This window comes from Xyrauchen texanus, chromosome 36 (genome assembly GCF_025860055.1).
Source record: "Xyrauchen texanus isolate HMW12.3.18 chromosome 36, RBS_HiC_50CHRs, whole genome shotgun sequence".
In the NCBI taxonomy this organism is placed as follows: domain Eukaryota; kingdom Metazoa; phylum Chordata; class Actinopteri; order Cypriniformes; family Catostomidae; genus Xyrauchen; species Xyrauchen texanus.
The window spans coordinates 3,894,269-3,911,172 of NC_068311.1; the positions used below are offsets into that span (position 1 = coordinate 3,894,269).

At 38.6% G+C, this 16,904-nt stretch overlaps 2 protein-coding genes across 3 annotated transcripts in view; both read right to left on the reverse strand.

Moving 5' to 3' along the window:
- Positions 1–456: 456 nt before the first annotated feature.
- LOC127629463 (SPARC-related modular calcium-binding protein 1-like) lies at positions 457–11,387 on the reverse strand. The gene is made up of 11 exons (XM_052106567.1): positions 11,128–11,387; positions 6,820–6,991; positions 6,535–6,650; positions 6,334–6,433; positions 6,194–6,244; positions 6,041–6,103; positions 4,520–4,600; positions 4,238–4,430; positions 3,625–3,704; positions 3,461–3,554; positions 457–1,152 (listed from the first exon to the last, which is right to left on the reverse strand). The coding sequence occupies exons 1-11, from the start codon at positions 11,206–11,208 to the stop codon at positions 882–884; spliced, it is 1,302 nt and encodes a 433-aa protein (XP_051962527.1). The 5' UTR covers positions 11,209–11,387; the 3' UTR covers positions 457–881.
- Positions 11,388–12,670: 1,283 nt separating this feature from the next.
- LOC127629657 (alpha-actinin-4) overlaps positions 12,671–16,904 on the reverse strand; it is a 55,090-nt gene continuing 50,856 nt past the window's right edge. Inside the window, exons 19-21 of one of the 2 annotated variants that reach the window (XM_052106808.1) lie at positions 16,751–16,831; positions 15,899–16,057; positions 12,671–14,695 (exon numbers count right to left, since the gene is read on the reverse strand). In XM_052106808.1, coding sequence (XP_051962768.1) covers positions 14,537–14,695; positions 15,899–16,057; positions 16,751–16,831 — 399 coding nt within the window. In that variant the 3' untranslated portion in view covers positions 12,671–14,536. The remainder of the gene's footprint in view (positions 14,696–15,898; positions 16,058–16,750; positions 16,832–16,904) is intronic. The other variant, XM_052106807.1, reaches the window with a different exon arrangement.

Sequence of the window (16,904 nt, forward strand, 5' to 3'; positions counted from 1 at the left end):
AGGGGTGCAAATCAAGATCAGGATTCTTTAATAAACGATGCAATACATCATGAAGTTACAAAATGCAGTTCCATTTGACTTCCATTTGAAGGTATGATTATTTTTACAAAAATGCTGATGACATAAATGGAACTGATCGGATAATCAAGCCATTGAAAAATGAACATGAATTTCAGAACGTCTTATTATTAGGTATTCCGCCTTTTTCTTTAAAGACAGCCTGCACTCAAGCTGGCATGAACAAAACCTGGCGATCGTGTTGGGAGAATGAGAGAATGTGCCAAATACGTCTTGTTTGCTTCAATGGTAGCAAGGTCATCTGACAATTTGTACAAAGGAGCTAGTATGATAAATGTCACACATTTTCTTATTTGATTAGTGCCCTTTAAATAGTGCAAAATCGAGAAGATTTCTTAGTTTTACATAATAAGTTTAATCTTAAATGTTTCAAAATCCTAGACTTTGTTTATTTCTAAGTTTTAATGAAAAAAAAAAAAATCCAGCATTTCAATGTAGTCTCAGATTTTTGGACTGTATACCATGTTACCGAATGATCACCATGTTCATGTACCATGGTGTTTACACATGCCCAAACTCAGTATGAAACATTCTCACTCTCAGACACTGAAAAACACACTTCAGACTTCAGCAGTCTGAAAGGCTTACCTGCAGTTATTTTTACAAAACCAATAACAAGTCCTTTGTTTGGACATGCATAAGTGAAAAGGTCACAACGCTGGCAAGACTGAACAAGAGTAAAAAAAATAGAGTGAAGGGATCGAATGCTACAGTCTGAGACTCGGAGGCCATTATAGAGATGAAGGTCAAACTGGACTGCAACGATTTCCAAAGATAACATGCACAACATTTGTAGTTTGTCCTCAGACGGTGACACAGGAGATAAGTTCTAGAGCACTTAGGACGCGGTCTGCATTTTTGTCGCAGAACTGCATGAATTTCTTGGCACAGCGGCGAGGATGTAACGTTTTGCGGAGCAGGAGTCGTAACGGTCGTGTTTCGTGCTCGTTGAGAATCCCGTTAGCATCTCTGTCAAGCCGTGCAAAGTACCACTGGAGAGCTCTAACAGGAAGTGAGAGAGGGAGAGAGGGAGATGGAGAAGAGGTGGAGACAGGAGGATGGTCCTCGGTTGTCCTGAAAGACAAGACAATTTTTTTTTACTTAACACATTTTTTTATACATGATAGAAACTTTCTTTCTTCTGCAGAACACAAATGAAGATTTGTAGAAGAATATCTCAGCTCTGTAGGTCCATACAATGTGTGTGAATGGTCCTAACAGGAGATAATGTCAGCATAAAAGTAATCCAGAAGACTTCAAAGATCTGGTCACCATTCACTTGCATTGTAAGGACCTACAGAGCAGAGATATTCTTCTAAAAATCTTCGTTTGTGTTCATCAGATCAGATGGTCAGTTGGTCAGTGCTCTCATCATTTACTCACCCTCATGCCAGTACTTTGAAGCTCCAAAATGCACATAAAGTCACCATAGAAGTAATCCACATGACTCCAGTGGTTTAATCCATGTCTTCAGAAGGGATATGATATGTGTGGGTGAGAAACAGATCAACATTTAGGTACTTTTTTACTATAAATTCCCCTCCCTGCCTAGTAGGTGGCGATATGCACACAAAAAAAAAAGAATGTGGAAGTGAAAGTGGAGATTTATAGTAAATAAAACAACTTAAATGTTGATCTGTTTCTCACCCACACCTATCATATCACTTCTGAAGACATGTATTAAAACACTGGAGTCTTATGGAGTACTTTTATGCTGACTTTGTGCTTTTTGGAGCTTCAAACGTTTGGCCACCATTCACTTGCATTGTATGGCCCTAAAGAGCTGAGATATTCTTCTACAAATCTTCATTTGTGTTCTGCAGAAGAAAGTCATACACACCTGGGATGGCATGAGGGTAAGTAAATGATGAGCTAATTTTCATTTTTGGGTGAACTATTCCTTAATAAATACATCTCTTATATGATGAGCATATTTTCAATTTCCAAGTTTAAAGTCATTTTGATATTTTTTCTGGGGCTAAAAGTAGAAATCTTCATGGGGTGTAACCATCCAGAGACACTATGCATTTATGAATTTGACACGTCTTTTGACACCTCGGTCAACCTTATTTGTTCATAGAGCGCAGAGAGTGAGTTGGAGCATAGACCTGAAAAAGTGAATTGAAGAAACAGGGTGCTGATTCATTGCCTGTCCTGAAAGCCAGAGTCAAAGCCTTGAATTTGATGCGGGCAGCTAAAGATAGCCAGTGGAGGGAAATCAAGAGTGGGATGACATTAGCCCTTTTTTACTGATTGAAGACCAGACGTGCTGCTGCATTCTGGACAATTTGCAGTGCCTTAATGGTGTTAGCTGGAAGGCCAGCCAACAGAGCATTGCAGTAGTCCATTCTTGAAATGACCAGAGCTTGGACCAGGAGCTGACATATGCAGACAGGAAAGGTCTGATTTTCCTGATGTTGTAGAGTGGGAATCTGTAAGACCGGGCGGATGAGATGTGTGCAGTTAAAATAAGCTGGTCCTCTACCAACACTCCCAGGTTCTGAGCGGTGTTAGTGTAGTTGAACCAAGATGAATATAAAGACTTTATAATGACAGTAATTTCTTAAATCACAGCAAATTTAAAACTTAAAGTTTCAAGTGCCAAGGCTTTTTGACATACAATTTTTCATCATTAAAAAACATACAATATCTCATCACTTACTCTTATCTTTGATTGCCAATTTTTTATATCTGGAATGTCAGGATCAAGTTGGTCAGTTTGTCTCGAAAACAACACACTGTTACATACACGTTCATCGATGTTCGAAAACCGTCACACTGCTGGTGTGCACCAATACTAAAATTACCTTTGGTTTGGCACTACGTTTATGTTCAGATTAATTTCTGCCCCAATGGGTGTCAATGAGGGCTCGTTGCAGTACCGTATTCGACCACAGTTTTCCATTGATAAAACTGAGGGGCGCTGTGGAGTTCAGGAGGCAGCAGACTCTCTGCCCACATACTTGAATATCTACATCAAACACTGTTTAACGGAGCTTTCAGCTACTTCACGCTAAAAACTTATACCAGGCCTGCTTTTAAATACATATATCAGCATGTTGAACTTATTTACGGGCAAATAAATGACATTATTAGCAGTTTATAGTAAGGATCTATGTTTTCATGTGGATGAATATTTAGGTGCGGCTCTGCCCTACCAGCCCATATAGATGAGCCATGTAAATATACAAGTCATTTGAGAGTGTAGGGGGACCGAATCGATTACGTCGATTATTATTGAATTTGCTGGAAGTGTGCCTATGATGCCTTAAAATGCTGTCTAGGTAGAGTTTGCAACAGAGCCATTATCTGATATGACTGTAATATCGATCGATGGCAAAATCTGATGAGTGTAATCTGTGGTGATGTTTGTTTTTCTTACCTGTGTGTAGGAGATAGACCACCCTTTTCAACGTCCTGTTGAAATTCTTGAATCAAATTCTGCAGAAAGTCTGTCTTTTGTACACTGGGACATCCTACACACACACATTCTTCAGATATCTCATCTAAAATCTGTTTACAGTATCAAACAAACAAAGTTCTGACCTGAGAGAGATGTTTGTGTGTAGCTGTTGTTGACGATGACTGTGTGAGTTTCCTGACGGCTGCAGTCAGGCATTTGGTTCCTGCGCACACACAAGAGTCTCAAGATGAAATCAAATCATTAATCTGGTAGAGGAGTCATTTACAGCCTTCCTTCACTGTCTCATGCAAATACACCCTTTTCATTTTTTCTCCCCTAATTTGGAATGTCCAATTCCCAATGCACTCTAGGTCCTCGTGGTGGCGTAGTGACTCGCCTCAATCCGGGTGGTGGAGGACAAATCTCAGTTGCCTCCATGTCTGAGACCGTCAATCCGCGCAGCTTATCACGTGGCTTGTTGAGCGTGTTACCGCGGAGACATAGCGCGTGTGGAGGCTTCATGCTATTCTACACGGCATCCACACAACTCACCACATGCCCCACCGAAAGCGAGAACCACATTATAGCGACCACGAGGAGGTTACCCCATGTGACTGTTACCCTCCCTAGCAACCGGGCCAATTTGGTTGCTTAGGAGACCTGGCTGAAGTCACTCAGCACGCCCTGGATTCAAGGGGTGGTAGTCAGAGTCTTTACTCGTTGTGCAACCCAGGCCCAAATACACCCATTTCTTGCCTTGTAGAGGTGCCAGGAATGGGCCTTCCCGAGTCCACTCTGACACACCAGCAGTATCCTGTGCTACTGTGACACTGAACCATTTTGTATCGCCCATCTGCACTGCACTCTGGGATAAAACGCTCCTCTGACCACTGGAGGGCTGTTTCGGCCAGCACAGATGTTCTCTCGTGGTTACAGGTCTTTAGAGTATCTGCAGGAACACGGAGTAACCCTTCTGAAAAGACCAGCTTAGACCAGGATGAATAACTATGCTGAGTTTTAGAACAGAAACACACTCACTTTTGGGTCGTCTGAGGGAGCGGTTGCCCTTTGGGTCAGAGTTCAACTGGATGGTCACCCAAAACGGAGGTGCAGTGACTCCTGTATTTGAAAACATGAAGAATAAACTATATCTTCTTGTCTGGCTACTGCAACCTTTTTTGTTTTAAGGCAAGAAAACAAGGTAAAATGTATTAAAGATGTTGTCTTAATGCAGTAGTTTTCCATTTTTGGGGGTCATGGCCCCCCGTTGAAACTTAAAAAACATCCATAATTTAAAAATGTTCAAACAGCAAATGAGCGGCCCACTAATATTGCTTATAAATCTCTCGTATTGCATACATTATCACAAGATATTGCATTAGATCTTTTTATCAACTTATTTATTTAGCAATTATGACACCTTTGTACTCCTTTTTTGGACATATTTTAAAAATATATTTTTATTTTGATTGATGGAAGGATGGAACTGAGCTCATTGTGGGCTAGTGGGGGGCACTCCCTGTGGAAAACAAAAAATATATATAATAATTACATAATAAATGTAATAATCGAACAAAAAAGGTGTCATTTTAAAGCTTAGAATCTGGACTTTACAATACATATAGCTGATCCTACCAATTCTTAAATAATGCTTTTTAATTTGCAGACAAATATGAACCGTTTCGTTCTCATCATTTGCAAATTTGAGTTGGTAAAACCATAAAAAAAGACGAGATATCCACCATGTGTTATATATATCGTTGGAAAGGACTCAATTTGTAGAATTTAACGATCACATTTGTTTCACTCAGAGGCCAAAGTGTATGAAATTCCCACAAACACACATACATTTAATAAACAGGAATGTCTTTTTGTCATGTTTTTCTTTATTACTTCCTGAAACATAGCTATAACATAAAGAATGACATATTGTCACTTACAGCAGACTATCCCGATTCAAATGAGAACCTGGCGACACGAACCTGGCGACCAGAGTTCGATTCCCGCTCATGGCCAACACCAGTGACGATTATCTGAACTGGACCGGGCCTCCCCTAGGTCGACTCAGCCTAAAAATGAGTACCTGGTGCGGTGTGTAAAAAAAAAAAAAACATTGCCACTGGGGAGACAAAGGCGGTCAGGCGTGGTGCTGGCCACTGGCCACCCACCCCTCGTGTACCGTCCCGGCCTTCATAGGTGCTCGCTAACAGCACTTGCCCCTACAGTCTGTTAAGGCTAAATGGGGGATGTTTTTGTGTGTGTGTGTGTCTGTGCACATGTCTGAGGACTTTGCATGTGCAAACACACATCCCCATGTTCTCATCTAAAGGATTGAGATGCTCTGACCCAGTCGTCTGGCCATAGCCAATTTCACTCAGGTCTTTACTGCTGCCCATTTCTCCTGCATTCAACACAACTGATTGTTCACTTACCATCTAATCTACCCAGACATTGACATGTGGCCTTGTTAGGAGATGATCAACGTTATTCGCTTCACCTGTGAGTGTTTTTTGTTGTTGCAGAAACTCCATTGAGTTGAAAGAAATCTATTGAAAGTACCTGTAGGAGTCTGCAAAGGGCGCTGTTCAGGGTCAGGAGAAGATCGCCAATGAATGCCTCGCTCTAAACTCAGAGAGGAAAAATGTCTGATATTAGGACATTTATTTCATTATGCTGTGATATTTGAGTGCGAGTGCGTATCTGTGTTCTCACTTGCTTGTGCTGATTCCACATCAGTTTCCAGAGCATGATCGGACATCTGACCTTCAAAATAGACGATCATAGATTAGACACGCTCCGTAAAAACAGCAAGATTGTAGCAATAGTTCATCATAAACTTAAACAGAACTCACTGGTGCAGTTGGGTTGCAGGTGTAGGACAGAGCTTCTGCTGACAGGTATCCCATCAGGGGTGGAGCACCAGCAGTAACCGGTCTGATTGTGACACTGCACCTACAGGTCAAAGGTTAAGGGAAGATGTTTGTGAGGCATCCAAATACACAATGAGTGCATTTTATTTCTGGCTGGATTTAGCAACTTAAGCATCACAGTACCTCTGCATAGGTTCCATCGGCTTTGCATTCTGGAATAAAGATGGCGACGGAATCCGAGCGAGCGCTGGCCCGCAGAGCTTGAGAGCGAGCCAGCTGACACTTTGAACTCAACGCATCTGCTGACAGACATTATTTCAAGCCCGTTACACTGGAATATATGGTTGTATGTGTATGTTCTTATTAATTTGAATGTCTATGAACAGCCTTGGTTAGCAAATATGATTGCACAACATCTCAATCATCATTTTTGGTCGGCTTGTCTGTTTTCTGCGCATGCGTGTATACCTGTGCAGACTGACCGTGCGGCTGTCGTCAGCTGGTTGTTGATGCACTGGGCACGTTGGAAGGCACACAGAGACTTATACATTTGGCCGTTGCTGCCACATACTGCTCGATGACGCCCTCTAGCGCAGTCCAGCGCACACGCCTGAGGCCACAGGTTGTCAGAGACCAGCAACTATAATTAGAAAATGGGAGGAGGTGAGTTTTATTTTCTTTTTTCTTTCTAACACCTGGCTGACCGTCAAAGGCTAGTCTGTCTAAAATGGGGGGGGGGGGGGGTCTAAAACATGTCTAGTTGAAGAACAGCAGACTACTGTCATGGACTGTCGTGTAGTCATACATTTATGGGAATTAATCAACATTATGCAACAAATGCTGTAAATTGAGCTTAACTTGTATTGAACCCGGAATATTTCTTTAAAAAGTGTTAAGATTTAAATTAAGAATTGTTATTCTGTATTACAAGGCCACAACTTATCTAAACAATCAGTTTAAGGTCTACATTTATCTAGTGTATTTGAAGATTATGTGTGATATTAACTAGCGATGCACAATATACATTGATGACAATATTGGTATATGCTGATGTTGGCATTGGTTTTAATAATCTATATTAGTCTGAATTAGCCAATATTGGAAGCAGATTAAAGGATTACTTCGCCCAAAAATTAAAATTCAGTCATTGTTTCTCACCCCTGTGTTTTTGTATCGACAGCATTTGTGGCATAATATTGATTACCACAAAAGCACTTACAATGGAAGTCAATGGGGTCAATAATCTGTAAACGTTAAAATACTCACGGTTTCAAAAGTATAGCCACAAGACATAAACAATATGTGTGTTAACATGATTGTAATGTGATAAAATCACTTACTAACTTTTTCTGTGTAAAGTTATATCCAATTTTACAACTTTGTTGCCTTGACAATGTAATGTCAACAAAACATAAACCCTTAAACGACTGTAAAAATGACGATTTAAACAACTTTTCAGCTCAAATAATACATGAGATTTAACAGAAGAAATAATGTGTGATTTTATAGTGACTGTATTACATTTTTAGCTTCACATTGGTAAACACTGCCAAAATTGGCCCCATTCACTTCCATTGTAAGTGCCTCACTATAACCTTTAATTTTTATAACAAAATATTGTAAAATAAAATATTTCACATGACAATATGGGTACCTTTACTGTATAGGTAAAAAGATATAGTATCATATAGGTATAAGATATAGTAAAAACAAATTATTGTAAAAGGAATAAATAAACGTCCCTGCGTAGCCCATCACTTTTTATTTTATTTTATAATAATAATTGTTTATGATTTTAGTTGTGTAAATTTGCATGTTTTGGGACATTGGTTTTCAAACAGGGGACTGGGGCCCAAAATTGGGGCCTCAAGATGACTAATAAGGTTTTTAAAAAAAAATTAATTTAAATAACTTGGTAAAAAATGTAAAAGCAAAATAACAACCTCTAAAAACAAATCAAGATTACAATGTAAACTGACTTGTTTCTCACTCTGATAAAAAGCACTGCTGAGTGGTCACCAGTGCTGGAAAGAGGTCTGATTATTTTTTTACTTAAGTAAAAGTACTGCTACTGAAGATATAATTCACTTGAGCACAAGTAGAAGTACTAAGATATATTATGACTAAAGTAAGAGTAAATAAGTAGCTTGACAAAAAACTACAAGTAAATACATTATAAGTTACTTATAAAAGTATATTATATATAGTATTTACGAATCCATTTTTAGAACATACTGTATATGAAACTTATAGAAACGTATACGCATTCAATTTATCAAAAATACTGCCAAAATCATCAATTGCCAAATATTATTATGGTTTGAATTAATTGTTTTAAGTGGTAATATTCCATTTTTTCTTTACCCGTGATGGCAAACATATACGGTGTCATCTATTCCTTACAAAAGCATTCTAAAGTGCTAATTTGGTACTAAAGAACATTTTCTTATTGTCAGAACAATTGAAAATGGTTGCGCTACCATACTGAAATTACAATACATTGAGGTTTTTCCCCATTTGCTGAGGTGAGTTCTTACAAGTTGCTTTACACATGCAAATCAAATCAAGGTTTTACAAATATGCAAAAAGAAACACATTTCTCCTGAAATTCTATTTTCTCCTATTGTTTTAGAGAGATGAAGGCTATTCCATGCATGACTGTTGAAAAAGAATCTCTAACCTGGATAGAGAGGGAAGTGGACAACCTGATGCACAACAAAAAGACAAGAAACAGACTCCTCACAGGTTCTAAACTAGCAGCTTTTAAATGCCAAAGACCTGCATTGTTGCAAGAGGATTCTTGGACAAACAGAACATTTGAAGAATACAACATTTATTTAAATAGAAACATCCGTTTGTAACATTCTAAATGGTTCTAAACTACAAAACATCCATTGTGACTGAAACACATTCCTATTTTGCAATGTGAAGCATTTACATGTTTCCATTGATCATGGTATAAGTATTGGGGGGTACTTGTTTGTTTTGATTATTGGAGGGGTTACCTCCCCCCATCCCCCCTGAAATCTACACCCCTATCGCAATGTATGTAATTGTAACTATATCAGATATTATTAATAAAACACGGGAACTCGTTGTGTGGCCATTTTGTTTGTCCACATATTTAGAATTTTGGGGATATTTTTGTCAATTTCTGTGGTATTTTTGACCCGATTCCCAATTTCCAACACTATTGGCATTGTACCTTCCTAAAGTGTATAAAAAAATGTGTTTTAGAAATATAGTAGCAAGGAAACAAGATATCCACACATGGTTAATGTTTGACACAGTTAAAACATTGCCAAGCTTCAAAACAAGTGAAGTTTGATCAGTGGATAAATGTGTTCAGATGGTTCCCTCATACCTGAATGGCGGCAGTTTATACAAGGTGCTGTGCTCATGATGCTGTGACCCGCGGGCTTCCGTCATGCTGCACACAGTGCGTTTTAGTTTATAAACAGATTTAGCACTTAGAGCTTTCTTCTTCCCAAAAATTAAGAAATATTATCTATTTTTTTTGTACTTTGTAATTGTGGTGAAAAATACTTGTAGTGAAGTGGATTACTTCAACAAGAGAAGTTGTAATACATTACTTTCTACCTCTGGTGTTCACTCAAGACTATTTTTTGAGGGAAGGGCCTGTGAATATTATCTTGGAGTCTGGGTTGAGAACTACTGTTTTAGGTTACATTTTAAGTAATTTAGTTAATGTCTATTGCATTATTTTAGTCACATGAGTTACCCTAGTGTTTTATCTTTCTGTGGGTAACTTTGGTTGTAGAAAAGGCAACTTTTTAACATCAATATTAAATAACTATTAAATAACTATTTCACAGACAGAAACAGGATTCTAAAGTAACTTCATATTTGGACACCAACATGTGCATTTCTTTTCACCAGGTACTAAGCTTCACTTGCCAATGTCATAAGCTCTGATGGAAGCTTTCCACGACTACACAGTCCAGTTTCAAATTCATGACAACGAAACATTGAAAGTGACATGAACACAGTTGTGCATAAACCTGTTTGTGCCAAGTGTGGAGTAACAAACAGCCAGACAGCACAGAAAGTCAACGATGTCTCTGTTGGAGAACAAGGCAGCACTGTCGAACTGAGGCATGCCTGAAAATTTTATAACTGTGAATGAAAATAAATACACAGTCTGAGTGGCCTCAGGTGGTTGCTTTAGTTCTGAAAAAGAGCTTGGTGCTACCTTGCTGACAGGTGTGCATATTTTTAATTTAGGTTAATTCCAGTTTTATGTGGAGAGGGGACAAGAAAAAGAACCCAGTATTAAATGTGTCCTAGCTTGCTTTTTGACAAAAACTCCTGCACTGTTCAGATTTATGTGGCTTATGCAGGCTTTAGCATTTCCAGGTGGGATTTTGCTGGGCTAACAGGTGCATATTTTAACATAAACAATTCTGACACATAGAATGACAGTAATACAATAATACACAGAAAAAATAAAAAATAAACATTTATGGTGGGTTTATGGTGTTAGTCTTCACAGCAACAAAGTTGTAATACTGGATATAAATTCACACAGGAAAAAAACTGTATAGTAATATAATAATAGAATAGTAACATCACCACATTAAATCACATTATATTATTTTATATTAACTTTTAATTTTAAATGTTAAACAATTATCCTAATCTAATTAAAATAATTAGATATAAGAATATATATTCATATTCTTCGTTTTACACATACAAGCTGTTTTTTGTTGTTGTTTTTTTTCTTACTTTCGTCCACAATCGTTCCGAGGTTACCTGAGATTTGTCCGCTGTCTGAACTGAATCCGACATCAAAACAATGAGCAGCACGCGACAAGCGAACGTCAACGACAGCATGATTCCCGCCACAACAGCCCACGCTCCGCTATCAGTCGCGCTCTTCCCGCCTGTGTGTGAATTTGAACACAGGGCGCGCGTCTCCACTACAGCAACGGCCAGGATTCGGACGTTGAAGACAGTTGAATAAGCCCGCGCGTATTCAGGAAACCTTCCTGTCCGCTCTGAATCCTGCGAGCTTTTCGACGAGAAACGATTAATAGACTATAAAAGTACAAATTTTTAAACTGAAAAGAAGCCTTCAGTTTAAAAGATTACTTGCGTTACGTCTTCAGTAGTCTATCCACTCATTATATTTATAGGAGCTCAACACAGCCGACTGTATTGACTTCCAAAATCACACACAGGAAACTTCACTCCTCTCCTCAGGGTGGTAGGAGGATGGTAAGTTTGTACTATTGGATGTGGTCTTGGTGTTGTTAACAGTGACTTATAGCCAATACTTTGTCCTCTTTTTCCAGGTATAAAAGTTAATAATCCACTAGTAAACGTAATATTGTGCATACGAATACTGCCTGGTCAAAAAATGGTCGCCATTTGGATTTAAATAAGCAGATACTTAAGGGCCTATTAATTCATTATTGCCATGATATTTCCTAACTGATGCAGTGTGTAGCTTCTCATTTCTTAAACAACCATTGGCATGAACATATGCATTTACATATTTCCATTGATCATGGTATAAGTAATGTTTATTGATGCCATGTTTTGATTATTGGCGGAAGACACATACCGGGATCGTGGAAAAGATGTTGCGGTGTTTCAGAAGGGGCAAATTATTGGCCTGCATCAAGCAAAGAAAGGAGATTTCAGAAATCACTGGAACTGGGTTAAGAACTGTCAAACACATTATTAAAATCTGGAAGGATAGTGGTGAACAGTCAGCTTCACGAAAGAAATGTGGTCGGAAAAACATCTTGAATAATTGTAACCAGAGATCACTAAAATGCTTGAAGTCACTATGCACCCATCATGCATAGTGCCCACTGTACTGTACAAGCCTCTGGAGGAAGTGTCATGATCTGGGATTGCTTCTATTTGGCAGGTCTAGGCTCAACTATCTTGGCCAAAAATGTACCTAACTCTGGGCAGAAATAAATATTATGACATTGACAACATAAGGTTGTTGAAACAATGCCAAGACGAATGCGCGCCTTAATCAAAGTTAAAAGCGGTCCAATTAAATATTACAGTATGCAACTTTTTATTTTGGCCAGGCAGTGTATGCTATTAGGCTAATCTTAGCTTTCTTATAGGAATTTTCTGGGTTTGAGTTACTCTCATTGAACTCAGAACATTCATTTAACCTAGTCAATGTTGGAAAAAAACAAATTCTTAATCTCAAGCAAGCAGGGACACAAACAAAGCATTCAAGTGGTAATATTTCATATGGAAACTTTGTGTTCATGTGAAATTCACTTATCATTTTGAGATAGCATTTCTTGAAAATTTCCAGTACAGCAGATAGGGTTTGATATTAAAGAGTACAAAAAGAAATCAGAATTCTCAACTGCTTTTATTAAACTTTGCAGATACTAAGAGCAGGCTTTTGGTCCAAGTCTATTCAAATCTTCTGAAAACTCTATGCTCATCCTCATCTCCCCCCTCTACCCTTAATTTGTTCTCACTGGAATTAATTCAACACTTTCAATTGCAAATCACCCTCGCCCTTTATTACTGAGCATGGTTGGTATTGGATACATGATTGCATAGATTTCATATACAGTAATTTATTTTTAATTAAGACATAATGGAATGTTCATTAAGACTTCAGTTCTCCTCAACCTCCAGAGCCATCCATTGGGTCCCTGTTCCTTCCTGTGGTAAGAGAAAATAGAGTGTACAACAAAAGGAAAGAAAAAAAAAAATGGGAGAGAGAAAGCAACTTTCAGCTACCAAACACATCTGTACTTTATTCTGACTTTATAAAATTTACTGGACTCCTTATGATCGATTCAGTAGCTGTGTTGAAGCTCCTACACGGACATTCAGTAATATTGTTTAGAAACAATTACAGATTAATGCAATTATTAGTTACAATTTTCAGATAAATCCATAAGGGACATGTCTTCTTGAGTCTGGGAGTCATTAAGACAACACTGTATTGATGAATGTGGGGGAAAAAAAAGAAAAGAAAAGTATTTTAGTATCATACTTCAACCCCAAAAAGAAACCAAAGCGCAGACCTGCAGGCTCTTAAACCTGCCTACAATATTCTGCAGGGGTGAAACTTCTTGTTTTACTCTATAACATGGGTAGTCTGACAGTTCTGTGTACTGGAAAACTATGTATGTACAGCGTGGAATCCCACCAACTCAAAATTGCTGAAGAGGAGAAATAAAAAGAGGAAAACGCTGAGGTTAGATTTTCAGAGTTCCACAGATTCAGCAAATGGGTTAAGATGGCAAAATTCTCTGTCAAAACACTTTGAGTCATTCTTTTAAATTTCCCTACGATATACAGCTTTGCTATCTACGAAAAAAACATTCCAACTCCAAACCAAAACCTCCCACCCAGTCAACCCTAGCAAGAAAACAACTAAAAATTAAAACAAAAGAAAATAGTATGTTAACTGGAAACGCTTGTGCCCTCCCCACCGGGGGTATAGGGTGCAGGTTAGGTGTCTAGGTATAGACTGAATCCAAAGCTGATTCTTTAAGCTTTCTTAATTCCAGTAAAAATTAGTTATACATCCAAAACAAGATTTTATATTTTTCTAATTTGTTTAGCCCAAAGGCTTAACATCAAGTGTTGTCACAGGCTACTGCTGGTGGTGATTACTTGAAATCTAAAAAAATAACATACGTGAGTGCTTTCGATAGTGTATATGTAATCTTAAGAGAAAATGGGAGCGATTAAGCAAGGTTAAAGAACCTGAGCTGTGGCCACAGTCCAAATCCTCTCAACCACTTCCTTGACACTCTGAACCTGCAAAACATCTTAAACTTCTCTTTTCTTCTGTATATGATCTATATAGGATCTTTCACCTCCATTTCCTCAAGCTCATCAAGACTGACATGTTTAACACAGAAACAAAAGGTTATCCCTCAAAGTGTGGCACGCTTCAACAACAGTTATTTGCTCCTCCCACAATGCCATAATAACCCCCTTCCCTCAAACGTCATTGCCCCCTCCCCCTCAGGTGTGCTATTAAGTCCCATTTCCGACACTCTTAAATATCTTCCTCAGTAGCACTGATCTCTTTAAGGACTGGATGGGTGAGAGAAAGACAGACGTGGCTTCATCCAGCGCTCTCATCTATCTAGTCTGTGAGGAGATCAGAACTGATGCAGGAGAGAGAGCTGCTCCGGAGTTCTGGAGGTGGCCCTTAGAGGTCGCTCTCCCCATACAAGGCGGTGGAGAAGGACATGTAGTCAAGTGCACCCGGAACAGCGTCAGGGCCTGTGTATGGTGCCATTCGGGCAATGCAGTACTCTGCCTGGTCAGGAGGAAGCTCACGCCTCAACTCCACTGCTGTGATGTAGTTCTGAAAGAGAGGCGGGGATAGGTTCAAGGTTTGAGGTCCATCAATTTAGCAATTAATTTAATAATAATTGGGCCTAACTAAATTTACACCTGCTCTGACCACGTGCAAATCGTGCGCAAGACATACGAACGTGTTATGTTCGTTCAGGCAAACAGTTATGACTATATTTAGATAGAAGTGAATTTACATAAGTAATTAAAAAATAAGCTAATAATTAAATTAACCTTAAAAATTAATTTATAAAAAAAGATTTGGTTTTCTTTTTAAACCATAGCCTATACTTATTTAGAAAAGTTTCTTTACTGCTTTAATTTATTTTTTCCAAGTATAATTTTTTCCCCAACACTGATTATTGTTTTCCCAGCAGAAGTGCTTGATTTTTTGGTTTGATAGGAGTTCTATAATTTAGGTTTCATCATTTTGTATTGGCATCGGTAAATCATGTGCAGTTGATAACGTATGGTCAATGCCAATTCCTTTTAATCCATAAATAAACATTGCAGGCAGGTATGCACACAAATAGAAAAAGCCTGCACATTGTCGTATAGTGCATCTTGCATCTTCTTCAGGCATTCTACTAATTTCTCTGAAGATCCTTCCAGTTGCAAGTATATCACTGTTACCATCATGATTTCCCTGAGAAGCTTCACAAATGATGTTGGCAATGCGCTGGGAACTGAACCAGAGAACGACTGAATTTCATGAACTGAATTGTTTTTTACACTCATGTCAAACCATTTTATTGACTTCTTGAACTGTTTGATTCACAAAAGATCATCATATGACAGTAAAAACATGCAATGATGGTATGTCCTCACTTTCTTTGAGACGCTATTGTGCTTTCTAAATCAAAATTTTATGATGTGAAGCCACTTCATTTATAAAAACAATTTAATTACTGTTCCTCATTGATGTTTATAGCATTTACTTGAGTCTGGTGCCTTCGTTATATGGTGTTTTCATGGGCATGAAATAAGATAATTGAATGAACGTGTACACGTGTACGTCTTTACAAACTAACATAACATTTTAACATTTGTTTTACCAACAAATCTGGGGAGTACGAAGCATTTGTGAATCTGGCGGAAAGTTTTTGGAAAGGTCAATTTTATGTGCAAATTACTCTGATTTCGAAGGTATCATGAATGAGGCCCAATGTTCTACGTTTTCTGCAATTGCATACTAATATATACACATTCTTACCTTGTCTCCGGCTAGGATCTTAAATGAGGCGATGACCTGGTCTGCAGTGTCTGTGTCGGTTGTTTCTCTCGACATGAAGTCAATAAAGGCCTGGAAGGTCACTGCTCCACTGTTGTTAGGGTCAACAATGCCCATAATACGAGTAAATTCAGCCTCACCCTGAGGATCAGAGGCTAGAGGTTAACCCAGATAAGCCAGGAGGGCAGTCCTTAACATGGGTACAATTCTTATGAACAATTATTGCATTTATTTAAATCTATTCAGGAAACTTCTTTTTTTTTTTTTTTGACAGATCTGATAATATATTATAAAAAAAAATACTTAATATTTTCCTTTCCAGAGGATACAAAGCAAAGGGAACAAACAATATCTGACAATGCGAAACAGTTAAAAAAGCAAGCACAAGCAGGACATCAGGAGAAAATGTGTTGCGGTACACTAAAAAAAGGAGGTAGCATTACCAGGCTGTTCCCAGTGGCAATGAGCAGTGCACGGAAATCGTCGCTGTCCATTATTCCAGTACGCTTCTATTGACCGCAGAGGGATGGATGAGGAGGAGAATGGAAACAGGAAGGATGCAGAAAAGGTCAGGAGATGAAACAGAAATAAGTAGAAATAGAGATTTTGGGGAAGTTATGACACGGACAAGGAAAGAAAAAAGGAAAGAAAAAGAAAGCATTGAGAAATTTAAATCAAGCAATAACCTCAGCTGACCTGCAGAGGGCACCTTTTCAAGCAGTAGCAGCGCAACAGGTGATTAAGCATGTTAGTAAATGATAGAATGAATACGTGACAGGGCATAAAAACAGACGGTAGGCACTGTATTCCTTTCCTCTCTGGCTGTGCTCATACCTGCTTGTCGTTTTCTACATCGTAACCCAGACTGATCAAACAAGCCTTGAACTCCTCGGCTGCTAAGACACCACTGTGGTCCTGCAGTAAGCCAATGGTGCAAGGGTTCATGGTGGATGGACCAATCAGAGCATGCAGATGAAGATTGGTGGTA